The following is an 18,338-nucleotide window of genomic DNA, read 5'->3' on the forward strand; positions in this document are numbered from 1 at the left end:
TTTTACAAAGACATATTTATTTGTATGAAAGACGATATCTACAAAAAACATTATCTTTGTTCAGTACAGCTCAGTGTACTCAGGTAAAAAACAATGCTGGTCGGATTAAGATAGTCTGATTAAATATCCTTTGTCCTATGCATTGACTTTTTTCACATGTCCAGGGGTTGAATTTAAACGAAATTGATATTTTTCAACCGTGAATCATTCATCGTCTCGTTTGTTATGTAAAGATCGAGAAAACATTTTGAATACAATTTTACAAGTCGATAATATAAGTACCATAATCACAATCCCCAGCACTGCTAATCTTATCATTCCAAACTCCCTGAACAAAAAACTGTCTTCGTATTTGTCTCCGGAAAATGTACCATTTGTGTAGCTGCCATTTATACGAGACAAACTATCTGTGTTACCATTTCGTAATTGCGAAATACTGAAATTGGTGCTGTTACTGAAGACGTTATTAATATAATTTACGTTACTGTCCATCCCTGCATCTATAACGTTTTCGTTTGGGTTCATGTTCCCTGGTGAAATGGTGGTATTACTCTGGTCTGAGGTCTTCGTTGTTGGCCTCGCGTAGCAAGATGGCATTTTAAACTCTAAATCACGTTGTTCTTGTCAGTTACAAGTCTACCATACTCTAAAAATACAGATTAGTAAAATCCGATAGCAAAATGCTAAGCTTATATACTAGTATTTATTACACAAAACAATTATAGTTTCTTAAATTTGATATGAAAGATGTTTTTTTTACAAACAATATTTGTCTCATTTGCAATCATACCATATATCCTTATTTCGATATAATACATATATTATACTTATCCTTTTAATATATTTCAGTATGTAAACTCAAGACTTTAAAAGTATAATTAAGTATGACGTCAATGAATGTATCAAGTGTTGAGTTCGTTATGTTGTGGTTTTTTTAAATATCGTTAACGTCATATTTTTCCTCCCCTCATATAACGTGCGGTGAATTTGAAAAGGATGAAGGTTGGTACCTATTCAAACGTTTGAACCCTCTGCATTTGTTTGCACCTGTCCTAAGTCAGGAATCTGGTGTTCAGTAGTTGTCGTTGTTGATGTGGTCCATACGTGATTCGAGCTCGTTATCCGTTTTTTTTTTTTTTTTGTTTTTTTTTAATATAGATTAGACCTTGGTTCTCCCGATTGAATGGTTTTACGCTAGTTACTTTGCGGACCTTTATTTACGCTAGTTACTTTGGGGTCCTTTATAGCTTGCTGTTCGGTGAGAATAAAGGCTCCGTGTTGAAGACCGTCTGACTTTGACCTAAAATGGTTTACTTTTACAAATTGTGACTTGGATGGAGATTTGTCTCATTGGCACTCTTATACCACATCTGTTTATACCTAGATACACGTTAAAAAAATATCTTGAAGATATAAGCAACTGCATTTCCTCTTACTACATATTTAAGCGTAGATGATAAACACCTCCTAGCCATAATTGTTTTCTCTTCAAAACGCTTTTAAAGATTTCAAAAGTAACGTTATACTGTGACAAACTCGTTAAACTGAAGTGACTCAATGGCAAAATTATGATGGACAAAATTTTGTTGTTGTGTCTGCTTATAAAGCACCGAACGACGTTGTCGTCATTAATCTAAGTTCTATGATAAAGAAATGTTCAAAACTAAGATCACTCATTCGAACACGTCGATACTCACAACTTCGATAAATATTAGTTAAATATGCCTCAACACTGACTAAATAATTAAAAGCTGTTACTGATAACCAACTCCCTCTAGATATTGGCTCCATTAAATGAATGATAAACCTTCTTTATAGTTTGTTTTCATTCTTCACCCAGTAAAAGGTCCTTTTGATTCGTGTTCTTAAATCTGTAGAGGTTTATTGAAAAAGTGTGATGATAACTTATGTTACTAGCGTCTCGTTGTTGATTTTTTAAAGTTTTGACAATTTTCATGGCGTTACGTTTAGTATTAGTGTCTGAGTGTGCTACTTCCATATTATTTACCATCTAATTGTACTTGCCCTAGAATGTATAATTAATCTAAGAATGTTCTTTTCGTGTCTGTGTTGTTAGATGAAATTATTGGTAAAATATGCGATGTGTAATTATTTTGATTAAATTAGTAAATATTTTCGAGAAGTTGGTAATCAGTTGCGTTGATTTATATTCGTCTGGATATATCTGTAACACTTGTTTATGCTAAGTTCTTGAACTTCTGTTATATAATATCGTCCTGAGCATGCATGAAATATTTGCCACTGGACGCTAAGCAACCACGATCAATCAACGTTATATAATAGACAGTGATGACAAGACCCCAAAACTAAAAATAGTTAATCTTTACTACGGGGGAGAGGGCGAAAAGGATAAAATAACATTTCAATTTTTAGCGTCTAATTCCATGGTTTATGACTGGCAATCCGGCTTATGATTTGTGATCCCTGTTCTTTATGAACTGAACACACTAATTATAGTACGTAAAGCTCTAAGATAGAGCACGCAGTTGTAAAAGCTCTATATACCAGGTGAAAATTAAAGTATTTTGGCAGTCTTAAACAAATTATATTATTGATGTCTCGAGTCTATTCGATTCATTCTCAACATTCCTAATCTTTAACATATTGTATACTATAATACAAATATATAGATTTTCTATACTAATTGATGACGATCAATGTAGAACTCTAGATTGCTTGTTTTTGGTATTTTGTTTGCTGTCTTGTTGACTTTCACCCTGCATTTCCTTTACCTCTATTCATTTCATGAATAGAAAAAGGAAACGAAGAATTGTACATTTTCTTTTAATTTATGCATTTATAAAACTTTTGAATCTTCAAGACTCACCCCCCCCCCCTTTTCGGTCTTACAAGAAAAACTAAATATACGGCCAAGTTAGTAACCCGTGTAACAATTTCTGCCTACTCGCAGAAAAAAAATATGATAGTTAGCTAGGTAAAATAATTTTACCGAGACTTTGAAAAGAAATTATTTAAAGTTTAACGCTTGTTTAACGTTGCTGTAATGAAAAAAATGCCCATAATTGTCTTAGGGTAGGCATGGAAATTTCACACTAATGATAACTTAAGGTAGGAAGGGAGGTAGAGAAAAAATAATTGTTTATCCAATATAACATCGTGCTTCCAGCTAACAAGGTCATATCATACTCCTTGGTGTATAATTAAAATTTTAACAGCATTTCATAACATTATATTTCAAAAGCTGACGGCACTGCAAAAAAATGTGACCAGCAACATTTATACAATTAATCTTCCTTCTTTTGTTTGACTCTTTCCTGAAGTGGGAGGATAGTAAACATGTCACCCCTTTGATGATTTTTAAATGAATTATCTGCTTTCCTTTCTTCTCGCTTTCCAACGGACATTAAATACAAAACCAAATATTTTTGAATGCATTTACATAAATATTTTTTCTTCATAAAGCCTCGGTCACACCTTACCGGATAGCTCGAACGGACGCCTAACGGATAACTTTTTTTTCAATCCGTTCAAGTCCGTTAGACGTCCGTCCATATCCGTTGCATGTCCGTTAAGCGTCCGTTTTATCCGTTGCATGTCCGTTAAGCGTCCGTTTTATCCGTCGACGTCCGTTCTGTCCGGTGGAAAATTTTGAGCATGTTCAAAACTTTGAACGGACGTCTAACGGATAAAATGTCCGTTGAACGTCCGTTAGACGTCCGTTAGGCGTCCGTTTTATACGGTACTCGTCCGTTTCGTTTCCGTTTTGTATCCGTTACGTGTCCGTTATACATCCGTTGGAGGTCTGGCAGATAAATTCACCAACGGACTTCTAACGGACGTCTAACGGATAAAACGGATGAGAAACGGACTTCTACCGGACGTATAACGGACAAAACGGACGATGAACGGATCTGAAACGGATAAAATTAATGCCAATTGAAAATTTCTCGTCAGAAATGCCAAAAAGATTTCTTAAGGTTCATGAATTCTTATTATTCATAATCGATCTTAGAGTAAGGGCACATATTCACAATCAAGCAGCTGTTAAACTTATTCAGGTCAGACACTGCCCTTTAGCGGCATTTTGAAGAACAAACAAAAACCAGTTACACAGAACTTTGACTCTGGAGGCTCACAAATCAAATAGATTTGCTTTCATTATATTGCATGTTTTTTTCAGTTTTGTTTGGTAGTATTTGCATGATTTTTTATGTGATAGTCAGTTAAAAAGCTCATCAGAGCTCATGTTTTGTCTGTTATTATGTATATATATGCCGACTCTAAATAAAATCTACTTTCTTAATTACTTAACTAGAACATTTTCAATATTAATGCGATTTACATGTATTATTATTGTCGCCTTTAATTCTTTCGTATATCTTGTTTATCCGTTTTATCCGGTACGCTTCCGTTATGTGTCCGTTTTATGCGGTACTCGTCCGTTAGATGTACGTTCGACATCCGTTCTGTCCGTTACGTCTCCGTTTCTCGTCCGTTGCATATCCGTTGCATGTCCGTTATGCATTCGTTAGGCGTCCGTTTTAGTTGGTCAGTACATCAACGGACGCCCAACGGATAACAATTTTGTCAACGGACAACTTTTATTTTCATCCGTTATGCGTCCGTTCGTCTTATCCGGTAAGGTGTGACCGAGGCTTTATAAAATAAGAAAGTTAACTGAATCAAAATTTGCATGGGTGAATTTTTTAAAGTGATAACTGATACGTTATTTTAATATTTATCAGAGAAATACAATGAGAATGACTAATAATTATACTTACAATTTTACATATCAATCCTCGCTGTAAAATATACTAGTATATCCTAAGCATTAACCATGCATGCACAGATCCTTACTACTCACATGTTTATTTACCTTCGATTTTAATCATAGCTTCATTTTGTATCAAAAATAACACTATATAATACAATCTATGACTTTTATTATCATAGTACGTGATCATCATGTATGTTTCCTAAACGAGATTAATCATTGGTCAGTTAGGTCTGAAACTCACTGTAATATTTAAGGCTAAAATATCTAGGATCGCATTATACTCAATATTCAATTAAGTCGATTGCTTTCAGATTTTCAGTATTGTCTCAGGAATAACAATCATAGATTGGTTTTGGCAATAAGTTTTAATTTGATTTCGTACCGAATTTAAATCGATATTTCTCCATGTTTAGGGAATTGGTTTTAGGAAGAATCGGCCGTTAATTCAAGAAATGACGAAAACTAGATATGACTTCAAATTGATTAGTCTGTGTTTTCACTATTAAAATATTGTGGCCTGATAAAAAAGTTCTTTCACAATGTTATTTCAAATCATTAACCATATTTATTATATTGAGATTAATCACACTAACCATTCTTAAAACGTCGCGTTGTATTCTATTAAAAATCAAAAAGATATTTTTTTACATACATGTATTATTGTTCTGTGCATATAGCTTCTGTCTATAGCATATTTGATCTCAATCTTCGGGAAGACATGGGAAGGCTCGTTTCCAAAACAAAAATCCAAAACAAAAGACATCTTCCCGGTTGGCAGATTTGAAAAAAAATCTTATGCTTAGTTCAACAGACAATACTATTTTTTACAAAAACAAACGCTGGTAACCTTTCATCCATTTTGTTCAATATACATTTTTTTGGTAAAATTGGCTGGATATCGACTATATCCCCATATCTTGGATTGTCAAAGAGCAGAAACGTTTGGTCTAGATATTAAATGAGATATGTAAATTCTGAGACTCGGAGGAATGTAATCGAGTCATTTTTAAGAACATTGTGTGCACATGTTATTACATTAAACATCTGTAATAAACTTGACATAAAGAATCATTTTGTTTGAATCAACTTGTTGCAAAATTTTATTATATGCTGGTGATAGTACCATACTATACTCTCATAAGAACCCAGAAGTTATATCTCAGAAACTGGGTACGGAAGTTGAATCGTGCAGCAAATGGCTTATCGATAATACATTATCACTTCATTTGGGGAAAACAGAAACTATTCTGTTTGAATCAAACGTAAATTGTCTAAAATTCGCAGGTTTTACTTTACTTGTAATAATCACACAATTTCAGCTCAAAATTGTGTGAAGTATTTAATCCTGAATATTGATATTTTTTTTTCTGAAGAAAGAATATTAAATGATAATATTATTCAATTCGATTCAAATCTTTACATATTTATAGTTGTGACACAACATAACAAAATGAAAATAAAAAATTACAATAAGATCATTAATATACACAATGAAAGTAAATATTTTTAAGAGTCCCCTGTCCTCAGTTCAATAGACTATTTTAAAAATTTAAGGATCCTAGCTTATTTACCTGAATGTGTGAAATTGGGTTGAGTATATATGTTATTCTATCTATGTCATTAAAATTTATAAAGTGGATATTCCCATTTATCAAAAAATCAAAATAAACTTTTCTATTATTATGGTTTCAATTACAATATAAAAAGAAATGAATTTCATCTTCAATTTGTTTACAGTTTTTGCATAATCTTTCTTCTCTTGGTATTTTAAGGTATCTTCCCTTTTCTATTTATAAATTATGGTCACTTAATCTAAATTTTGTTATCAGTTTTCTGAATTTAAGTTTTGAGCAAGTTAAATATTTTTCTTCTGTATTATATGTTTATAAATAGTGAGTTTGCTGTTATCCTTTATATCTGATAGTTTATCATTTAGTAGTTTTTCATTATTCAAAAGATAAATTAAAGATTGAAGTTCCTACACAGACAAGCCAACTGTTTATCAGAACAATCAGTGAATCTAAAAAGACTTTAGTTACAGCTTCAATGTCATTTTGACTATGCCTGTTCTGCATAGTATGCTGATGTCAGCAAAAAAATATAAAGATAAATTACAAGTATTACAAAACAAATGTGTTAGCTTTATATATAAAAAAAAACCTGGATATAGATCAAAACGGTTGACCATAATGAATAGAATAATATTGTTAATATTGAAAATAGCGTTAAATAATTGAGATTTAGCAATTTTGCCTTAGATCCCAGCTATGAAAAGAAATGTTTTATAAGTGCCTTTAAGTAATATACCTTGGGGTCGTACCTATTGCAGTTTGCCGCTAACAGCATTTAACCATTAGCCTCAATTCACTGAATAACTTTATTTCAAGAATTAAATGTCATGTTCTAAGTCACCTATTGCCTCAAATATATATGTAACTTCACTACACGCTTACTATGCTATAATGATTATACCGAACATTGGTACGTTTTGGTTAACTGCTTTCTCCTAGTGGTATTTTTTATGGTATTTGTTTATCCCCGTTAAACGCTCTCTGACACTGAGATACGTTTAGTTGCAGAACAAATCGCGGCAACAGCAGAAAATGTAAAGACAAATCTCTCAATCTTTATAACAAAACAAAAAGAATTAACGACACATCTATTGTAAATAACCCTTCAGATTACTTTCTTTTGTAATTCAAGAAAACATACAATAGAGAATTTTATTGGTATAAACAATAATAGAAGAGCGTCAACAGGTTATTTTCAGCAACTTTAGGGATGTATAATCACATACTCTACAGCTCGGATGGATTTTGCTTTGTCCACCGGCCCACCATGGGAGTGGGCACCGAGTGGACAAAATTTCTACCTTGTTCACTCTGCCCACCCATAGGAGTGGGTATGCAATTTCTTTTGTTTAATCTAAAGACTTGCGGGTCCTACTAAAATGCGCCCGGGAGAAGAAAAAGCGCCTGGGGAAAAGAAAAAGCGCCCGGGGAAGAAAAAATAGTGCCCGGGGAAAAGAAAATGCGCCCGGGGAAAATAAATAGTTATTGTATTGGCATGAGACATCTTTGTGGTGATAAAATAAGTTATGCAAATTGATTTTTTTTAATTTTAGACAAGTATCTTGCAAATTTAGATAATAGACATTTGTAATAAAACACTAAAACAAGTATGAATGTTTCGATTTTAACAGTAATATATGAATGCTATTTCGAAAGACAGATAATAATGGATCACAGTTTTTGCTTAAGATTTATAAAATGTAAGACATCAAAAGACATGTTTATCAGCATATGCATATAAAACATTTACTATTGTTAAAAAGCACTAAAAGTAAAGCACTATGGGTCTTACCACCTATTCATACAAACTGTTAACTACACTACTGTTCATAACGAATATAATACAATGTACATTAAAAGTTATGTTGAAAATTTCAAGGTAGTGGTCTTGTTGCTACGAATACGCTTCTTTTGGTTTGGCTTCCTTGCGGTGGTTGGAGTTTTAGGACTCTTTAATTTTCTGTCAGATGATTCCACAAAATTGTCTCTAGGTTTGCTTAGATTCATTAACTTTCTGAAAATGGCGTCCTTTTCTTTTGCACATTTTGACGACCATACCACTTCTGTTACTTGAAGTTTTCTAGCCCAAGGAGCCAACACATAGTTCCCCTGGCCATGTAATGCTCGGCGTATATCTCGATATTGCAATTGAACAATCTTGTGAAGTTTGCCTATAAGGTCCGGGAGCTTAACGGCTTTCCAATTTGTAGATAGTTTTAAAATATTGTTCATGGATTCGCTTAAATTGTTCTTCCAGTTAATTGGGGCAATGTCTTTGTGCCGGTTCCCAGACATAGTTCTTCAAAGATGATGTACTACTGCTAAAGTAACGTTGAAACGCGGGAACACTGTACTCGTACTTCGCATCCAACTCCATTACCTTTAGGTCAAACTCAACATCATCAGGAGAAGAGAGGAGACCATCTATGCCAAATACATCGTTGAGCACAGTGTTATAATTTGGGTCTTTTTCGCCAATGACTTCCCGTAAATGTCTCTTAAAATTTTCCTCAATGTGCCGTGTGCAAAGAATTTGCTGGGAATCTGGAAAGCACTTGTGTATTGCTTTCGTCAAAGCCTTTTCCTCATCCGAGCCAAAAACAAGGCTTTTGCCACTTATCTGTGATCCAGGAATATCGTCCAAAAAGATGTCAATGGGACACCTGAAACCAAAATAATAGAGTTTAATAGATGTTGTACTGTCCCAGGTTAGGGGAGGGTTGGGATCATTTACTTTTTACATAAATTAGTCCGCATTTTTCTTGTTTGAATTGCTTTACATTTTTATTTCTGGGCCTTTTACAGCTGACTATGCGGTATTGGCTTTGCTCATTATTGAAGCCGTACGGTGACCTATAGTTGTGAATTTCTGTGTCATTTTGTCTCTTGTGAAAAGTGGAAAGTGGGTTTATTGGCAATCACACAACATCTTCTTTATATTTTAGACATATGTGTATAATTCGAAGCCTCGAGATAGACTAAAAGTTTAGAAAGCATGTGACTTCACTATTGTCCAGTTATTTTGCTGTCTTTTATTATATGACAAACGAGACAGTGAATTCAAATGCTTCATATGAAACAGATATAACTTTTTTTATATTATATATTTTAAAGCTTAATGTTATTATAAATATATATTTCCGGTATTTTCTTTATAGCACCAAGAATCTCTCACCATTCTCATTCATCTTGTATTGTTTCAACAGCAGTTTGGATGTAGAATGTTCCGAATGTACAGCCAACTTATCTTCGCTGTACTCAGCTTCAGTCATTGTGGGTAGCATTCCCTTTTCTCTTTTACAGCAAAATCGTAGGTAATTAAATCCCTGTTCACCAGCCTAAAAGTAATCAATTTCTTTATAAATACCTAGTCCTATAATGTAAGATAAAGGTTCATAGAGTCTTATATTATAGGACTATATAAATACCATATATGAAATACACACAAATGGTTTTGAATATTAACGATTGTGGTTAATTGGATTACCGTAATCAGCGTGTGTCGTGTGTACAGTTAAACGATTGTTAATTAGTCTTATCTTATTTCATTACAATCGGATTACTGTAATCAGCGTGTCGTGTGTACAGTTAACGATTGTTGATTAGTCTTAGCTTATTATATTTATAAATAATTACATTAGATGTATGTTTCATTATAATACTTTATTCTGATTGGCTAACTGCACATCACATGTTATTCCATAAGCAGTTGCATTGCTCAATACAACTTTTCATTCATGATAACACGTGGTCCAACAATAAAGTGCACAGGTGAATTAAATAAAAAAAAATATAAAATTCGTATTTTCATGATCATAGCTAAAAAATGTAATTATAAGTATTGAATGCTTCTTTTTGTAACTTTATAGGGTTGTAAAAGCGTTGACCGTGCGCACATTTTTAGAATGAAGCGCTTCCGCGCTTCATACGAAATGTACTTCGGTCAACGCTTTTACACCCCAATAAATTTACAAAAAGAAGCATTCAATTCTAAAATATACATATCATTTCAATTCTTACTTACTATAAAACAAAATGAAATATAAAATGTAAAAATGCAACAACACCATCTACACACTTTAGATGTAGCATCGTGCATATCCCCATTAATATTAAGGACAAAACAAGCAATATTTTTTTTTTTTTATTCAAGAAAACATTAATGTTGTAAAATTTTATTTATTTTATTCTCCCGGGCGCTATTTTTTCTTCTCCGGGCGCTTTTTCTTTTCTCCGGGGGCTTTTTCTTTTCCGGGGCGGTTCCGGGCGCTTTTTAGTAGGACCGAGACTTGCAAGTACAATCACTTGAAAAAATTAGATAAGCATTTGTAATCAATATTTTAAAAATTATAGCTAGAGTGGGCACGGGTGGGCAGGTGGAAAAAGCAAAATCCACTTGGGCTGTTGTGTAAGCTTCTGATTTTACATTTTCATACCTACCAACTTTTAAAAATGCCCATTGGGGCTTTATATGCAAGAGGGCTCTTATAGTCCAACAAAACCTTCAAGGGGCCTTCAAATATATTTTAATGTTGTTTTTTGGCTTCCTCATACTTTTACAAACCTGTAGCCATTGTAAAATTAATTGCTTTGTTAAAAATTAAGGACAAAATTGCTCTTTCAAATTTTCAATTTGGGAGCCTCCATGGGGGAAATCCCCAGCAAATAGTGACAGTTGGCAGGTATGCATTTTCATTTTAGTACAAAGATTTGATTTGTCTAATGAAGGTTTACCCCCCTGTTTTATCTAAATTTTTAAATACATGAAAAATAAAGATCAGCTGACTACACAATTATGTAGTTTTGATTGTAAATGCATGCATGATCACCTGTCACAAATTATACACCTCATCGATATTTGTAAAAACAAAAATGTTTGTTCTGCTTGACCCAAAGAATTGTCTTAAATATTGAATGTTTCTATTTGAAAATAACTGGGGTGTCATGGGTGTTGACCAAATTACAATTTGTATGAAGTGCAGAAGCACTTAATTCTTCAAAATGACAGGTGAAATGTTCACACGGTCAACACTTTTACAACCCTTTATGCTATAAAATTATAAAAGTACTGAAAGAAGCATTCCATACTTATAATTACATTTATTTGCCAGGATCCAGAAAACACAATTTCTTTAAAGTTTTTTTTTATTTACCTGTACACTTTAATTTATTGTGGAACTCCTGTCATTATGAATGATACATTTTATTTTGAAATGAAGGTCAATTTCAGAATGACTCGAGATTGATGTTGTCCAAATAAAAAAAACATATTATAATGAAATATACATGTAATATATAGTGTAATCTTATCCTATAATTCTCTTGAATATTAATTATATCTGCTTTCAGACTATATTTTTACTATGGAAACAGAGAGTCTACTACAGGAAAATGATGCTTCAAACCATGATGTTAAGAAATTCAAATTACAGAGTGAACAAAAAAGTGAAGAGAACAATGATCATGAAAAACTAAATGGAAAAGAGGAGACCACTGGGAATAGTTTAAGAATGAACAATGGAACAGATAATTCATTAGGTCAACATCGGTTAGTACTGTCCCAGATATTGAACTCTAAGGAAGGAACTGTTCCTCAAGTTGAACAAAATAACAAAACAATGCTCTCACAAAATTTGATATCGCCAAATGTCAGTCAAATGAATCAATCTATTCAAATGTCCACGATGCCTCCTGTGTTAGCCTCTCAAATGATTAATTTAAGCCAAATAACTAACGGAGCTTATCAATCACCAGTAATGATGTCAAATGGATCACCTATGATCCCTGTACATCCAATATTGCAACAAATTCAAACCCTAAATGGATTGTATCCTACTAACAGTTTAGTTGTACAGCAGACACCAAAACCACCAACAGTCGATCTAACAGAACAGGAAGAAATTGGAAAAATGAAGGATGATGGGCTTGAAGAAAGTGTCAGGTAAGGTTAAAGCTCACTGTAAGCAAAATGTATAGAGGAATTTCTAAACTGTTATTTTCATATGTATGTTTCTATTAAATATGACCAATTAACTAGGAGTCTATTTAATAAGTTTATCTTTTTATGATTGAAATGTTCATTATTAAAATTACCAACTATTTAAAATGTATAGTAAAAATATGTTTGAAAAAATGATACAGGGGTGCCAATAATTTGATTTTCATACATCATATATTTTTCCTTCTTTGATGATTAAACATGCTTCTGACTTTTGACTTGTTTTTATCAATGATTATTGCAAAACATTTATTCAGAGTGCAACATTATAGATAAGGTGCTTACCATTTCTATTTTCAGTACTGAAGTATTTTCAAAGTATGTTCACAGAGAGATTGTACCAGGATGTATGCCCCACCCAGGGGATATTGTAGAGGCTGGACCTCTTGCAGTAAGTAATGGAATAATACATACTTTGAACCAATGTTTTTAATTTTATTTACTGTTTATCAAGCACCTGCTCTGTAAACATAGATTACCTGTACCTACATGTATGTTATTTGTTGTCTCTTGCATATTCAACCCTTGCTGCAGAACCTTATTATATCTTGCAATGGTTAAAAAATATAAGGATGTAGGAGCTACAGCATTTACACCCCATGTGTTGCTTAGCTATGTTAGTTTGTTTAATTTAAGGAATTAATGGCATGTACAACAATTTCTAAATGTTTTGTTTTTTTGTTATTTATTTCTTTGTTTCTAATTAACACATAAGACTTGAGTTTTCCCTTTAAAGTCTGTTTGTCTCAAGTTTTGTCAATTCAGGAATTATTGCATGCATTTATTATTGTAGAATGAGTTAAAAATTTAGTATGGCTATATGTATCAGATATACATGTAGATTGTAAGTTCTTATTTTGGTTTACTCAAGGATTCACATCATTCTCAATAATAAGAACCTCACAATAATTTCTATATATTTGTATTCTACCTATTTGACCACATTTTTATGTATTTTGCAGGAATTACTACCTCCAGATCCTACCTACCCAGTTGTTGAAGGCATAACATCAGACATAGTGGCTACTGGAAAACTCAGTAGTTTACAGTTAGAAGGGGTACTATATGCAGTAAGTATATAAGGCAATACATTGTTTATATTATATATGTAGGACTCTAAAGTGTGATGGTACTCTAAAGTGGGATGGTCAAGCTAAAGTGCGATGGTCTACGCTAAAGTATGATGGTGTCTCACGCTAAAGTGCGATGATTGTGTGTTTGCTAAAGTACGATGGTATATAACACTAAAGTGTGATGGACCAAAAGGGTAAGGTTTGAGGTCTTCAAAATTACTCGAAAGAACATTTAAAGTAAAAATAGTCCTTTTGTAGAATCTAGTATTAATTACAATGTATAAGGTTTGTGACATTATAATTTTTTTTTTTTAATATACAAATATAAGATAAAGAGTAAAGCAGTTTGAACACCAGAGAGAGAGAGAGAGAGAGAGAGAGAGAGAGAGAGAGAGAGAGAGAGAGAGAGAGAGAGTGAGAGAGAATAGTATGGTGAGTTTTCAATATAATTCATCTAGAAATTGACTTCTATTTTAGTATAGTAAATACAGCATGTATAATATTAAATGTAAAGTATATACACTTTTGTACTTAACTAAGTAATATATCAAAAGCATTCCATTCTCTGAGAAACTGATGTTCACATTTGTTTTTCATAATCTTTTCTTTTGCTGAGTTTATTGACAGTTTTTTTTTAAAACATTTGGAATTATAAATATATTGCTTTATGGTAAGAAAAAGAGTATTTTCTGCATTGCCTTTTGATATTTTTGCAGTGTTACCAAACAAAAAAACTTCTTTTGTAAAAAGTACACTAATTCCATTGGTTAGAAACCTATTTTCAATCTGTTCTAATAATAATTGTGTATGTTCACATTCCCAAAACAAATGTTCTAATGTTTCAATTTCTCTATTACAAAATATACAATTTGGATTATCATAAATCTTAATTTTATGAAGAAATTTGTTTGTAGCTAAGATTCGATGATTGAATCTATACTGTAGCCACTGTAACTTAGTATTATTTGTGACAACAAATGGCGGTTTATAAATGAATTTTTAACAATTATTAAATATTATGGTAATTGGTGGAAATTGCCATTCACTCGTTGCAGTCTATCACTTATTGGAAATTACAAATACAAAATTCGATTATTGTCAGAATATGTAACATTTATTTGTTTACACTATAATTTAAATGAGAGAGAAAGGTTATGTTCGCCGAGCTTAATTTACTCCTTTTTTCCCTTCAATGTACAAACTAATTTTTTTAGCTGACAATTTATAATTTGCGCATAAAACATGTAAAATTGAGAAAGGAAATGGGGAATGTGTCAAAGCGACAACAACCCGACCATAGAGCAGACAACAGCTGAAGGCCACCAATGGGTCTTCAATGTAGCAAGAAACTCCCACATTTGGAGGCGTCCTTCAGCGGGCCCCTTAAAAATATGTATACTAGTACAGTGATAATGGACTTCATACTAAACTCCATATACACAAGAAACTAAAATTAAAAATCATACAAGACTAAGAAAGGCCAGAGGCTCCTGACTTGGGTCAGGCGCAAAATTGCGGCGGGGTTACACATGTTTATGAGATCTCAACCCTCCTCCTATCCTTCTAGCCAATGTAGAAAAGTAAACGCATAACAATACGCACATTAAAATTCAGTTCAAGAGAAGTCAGAGTCCGATGTCAGAAGATGTAACAAAAGAAAATAAATAAAATGACAACAATACATAAATAACAACAGACTACTAGCAGTTAAGACCGCAATTAAACTGATTAAAATTATTTTGCTGACGTTACTTTTAAATAAAAGTTACAACATTTTAATGGGGACTGCATAGTAAACTGCAACATAAAAAATGATTCAAATGTATCCATTTGCTTCCAATAAAAGCAGGATACAGGATATCTAGGGGAATGCTACTTGTATCTATAGGGCCTATAGTAAAACAGTCGACTGCAGGATACAAGTTTTTCTTTCAACTACTGAAATAAAATACTTTTGCTTTAAGTAGCTGAAAAAGCACGGTTAGGTTTAAATTAATTATGTCATTGCAAGGCCGTAGCGCATGTCTAATCAACGGAGACAAATCGCTGAGCAGAGCGAGGCAAATAATTTTTTTAGGGGGGTTCGGGTGCCTGAAATGGGAGAAGTTTATTTCGGCATTACTATGGAAGAAGTCAATGTATTTATAATAAAAATCAAAAAAAATATAACAGAAATGCGTTTTTTTTTTTTATTAGCTAACCTAGTAAGTAACAAAACAAGTTTCAATATTAAAGTTAATCTCTGTTAGTCAACCAAAAACTTTCCGATTCTCTTGTGACCTGTACTATCGAAAAGCTTCAACACACGTTCTTTGTCAACTGTATCGTCCCTATGCACATGGAGCATGGAAAGCCAACAAAGCCTGTCACCACCCATTGTAGCCCGTTCCCAGGTTTTCAAATGCCTTAAACTTGAAAACGATCTCTCACAATAGACTGATGTGACAGTTAAAAATATTTGTAATTTTATGAAAACATTTCGGTATAAGTCTTTGTTAACTTGCCTACGTTTTTTGGAATAAGTAAATATTTTCAAACAATACCAAAAATATATTTCATACTTTTATTAAAGATAAATAAAAATCATGAATTGCCTTATACATTAAAGACTTCCATAGAAAAGGCGCTTCATGATTTTGTTTAAATTAATTATAAATTATTTTATTTTTTTGGTCAATGAATTATTTTATCGATTAGCATTTGTTGTTCAGTGAGTTGATAGTGTAAACAGGGTTGAGTTCAATTTTGTATTGAACTACGTAGCGGCTACTCAGCGGCTAACAATATCTATGTAACAACTAGTCTATAGCTACACATTCAATAGTCAAAATCTGCTTAGCACTACGTAGCTGCTACGATATGGGGTGTTTATACTAATGAGTTACCTTTTTCATCTTTTTTTCTCTTTAAAGAACCCGTCTTCAACCAGTTTTGTAACGACATTAAGATTTGTTTCATTTTTTTATACGACCGCAAAATTTGAAAAATTTTTCGTCGTATATTGCTATCACGTTGGCGTCGGCATCGTCGTCGTTGTCGTCGTCGTCGTCGTCCGGCGTCCGAATACTTTTAGTTTTCGCACTCTAACTTTAGTAAAAGTGAATGGAAATCTATGAAATTTTAACACAAGGTTTATGACCACAAAAGGAAGGTTGGTATTGATTTTGGGAGTTTTGGTCCCAACATTTTAGGAATTAGGGGCCAAAAAGGGCCTAAATAAGCATTTTCTTGGTTTTCGCATTATAACTTTAGTTTAAGTGAATAGAAATCTATGAAATTTTGACATAAGGTTTATGACCACAAAAGGAAGGTTGGGATTGATTTGGGAGTTTTGGTTCCAACAGTTTAGGAATTAGGGGCCAAAAAAGGGCCCAAATAAGCATTATTCTTGGTTTTCGCACAATAACTTTAGTATAAGTAAATAGAAATCAATGAAATTTAAACACAAGGTTTATGACCACAAAAGGATGGTTGGGATTGATTTTTGGAGTTGAGGTAACAAGAGTTTATGAATTAGGGGCCAAAAAGGGGCCCAAATAAGCATTATTTTTGGTTTTTGCACCATAACTTTAGTATAAGTAATTAGAAATCTATGAAATTTAAACACAAGGTTTATGACCATAAAAGGAAGGTTGGGTTTGATTTTTGGAGTTTTGGTCCCAACAGTTTAGGAATAAGGGGCCCAAAGGGTCCAAAATTGAACTTTGTGTGATTTCATCAAAAATTGAATAATTGGGGTTCTTTGATATGCCGAATCTAACTATGTATGTAGATTCTTAATTTTTGGTCCCGTTTTCAAATTGGTCTACATTAAGGTCCAAAGGGTCCAAAATTAAACTTAGTTTGATTTTAACAAAAATTGAATCCTTGGGGTTCTTTGATATGCTGAATTTAAAAATGAACTTAGATTTTTAATTATTGGCCTAGTTTTCAAGTTGGTCCAAATGGGGGTCCAAATTTAAACTTTGTTTGATTTCATCAAAAATTGAATAAATGGGTTCTTCGATATGCCAAATCTAACTGTGTATGTAGATTCTTAATTTTTGGTCCAGTTTTCAAATTGGTCTACATTAAGGTCCAAAGGGTCCAAAATTAAACTAAGTTTGAGTTTAACAAAAATTAAATTCTTGGGCTTATTTGATATGCTTTATCTAAACCTGTACTTTGCTTTTTGATTATGGGCCCAGTTTTCAAGTTGGTCCAAATTAGGATTCCATATCAAGTATTGTGCAATAGCAAGAAATTTTCAATTGCACAGTATTGCACAATAGCAAGAAATATCTAATTGCACAATATTGTGCAATAGCAATTAATTTTCAATTGGAGTTATCTTTCTTTGTATAGAATAGTAGTTGATTTTATATGTTGGAAATTTGCCAGACATGACTATGATGTCATTTTCTATTTTTATTTGCCAATAACTTTATGTAAATAACTTCATTGGAAATTTGCCAATATAAAATGTTGCTGATGAAGCTTTTTTTCCCTTATCTTATCTAAAATGTTTTTAGATAATGTATGTTGGACATTTGCCAGACATGACTATGATGTCAGTTTCTATTTTTATTTGCCAATAATTTTATGTAAATAACTTCATTGGAAATTTGTCAATATAAAATGTTGCTGATGAAGTTTTTTTATTGTTTTATACAATAAACAATGTATATTCACTTTTACTACCAACCAATCTTTACCATTCAGTGATTACAAGCACTATATTTTACATTTTAATATTTTATGATATATTTAAAAGAGTAGTTATTGTTGCAAACTCCATTAGAAATTTGAATTGATATCAGTTTTGGAAAAAGGGAAACGGGGATGTGAAAAAAGGGGGGGGGTTTAAATTTTTCTCATTTCAGATTTCATAAATAAAAAGAAAATTTCTTCAAACATTTTTTTGAGAGGATTAATATTCAACAGCATAGTGAATTGCT

At 32.5% G+C, this 18,338-nt stretch overlaps 1 protein-coding gene and 1 long non-coding RNA gene across 5 annotated transcripts in view; one reads left to right on the plus strand and one right to left on the minus strand.

The window, feature by feature from the left end:
• On the minus strand, positions 1-5,025 carry LOC143062127 (uncharacterized). Its single transcript, XR_012974561.1, has 2 exons — positions 4,764-5,025; positions 1-646 (listed from the first exon to the last, which is right to left on the minus strand). It is a non-coding gene; the product is annotated as an uncharacterized LOC143062127 (long non-coding RNA).
• Positions 5,026-7,315: 2,290 nt separating this feature from the next.
• LOC143062959 (protein strawberry notch homolog 1-like) overlaps positions 7,316-18,338 on the plus strand; it is a 78,253-nt gene continuing 67,230 nt past the window's right edge. The window contains exons 1-5 of one of the 4 annotated variants that reach the window (XM_076234826.1): positions 7,324-7,423; positions 9,489-9,644; positions 11,680-12,271; positions 12,629-12,719; positions 13,291-13,398. In XM_076234826.1, coding sequence (XP_076090941.1) covers positions 11,694-12,271; positions 12,629-12,719; positions 13,291-13,398 — 777 coding nt within the window. In that variant the 5' untranslated portion in view covers positions 7,324-7,423; positions 9,489-9,644; positions 11,680-11,693. Of the gene's footprint in view, positions 7,519-9,488; positions 9,645-11,679; positions 12,272-12,628; positions 12,720-13,290; positions 13,399-18,338 lie in introns of all 4 variants that reach the window. The other 3 variants (XM_076234824.1, XM_076234825.1, XM_076234827.1) reach the window with 3 other exon arrangements.

Source organism: Mytilus galloprovincialis, chromosome 2 (genome assembly GCF_965363235.1).
Source record: "Mytilus galloprovincialis chromosome 2, xbMytGall1.hap1.1, whole genome shotgun sequence".
Lineage (NCBI taxonomy): Eukaryota > Metazoa > Mollusca > Bivalvia > Mytilida > Mytilidae > Mytilus > Mytilus galloprovincialis.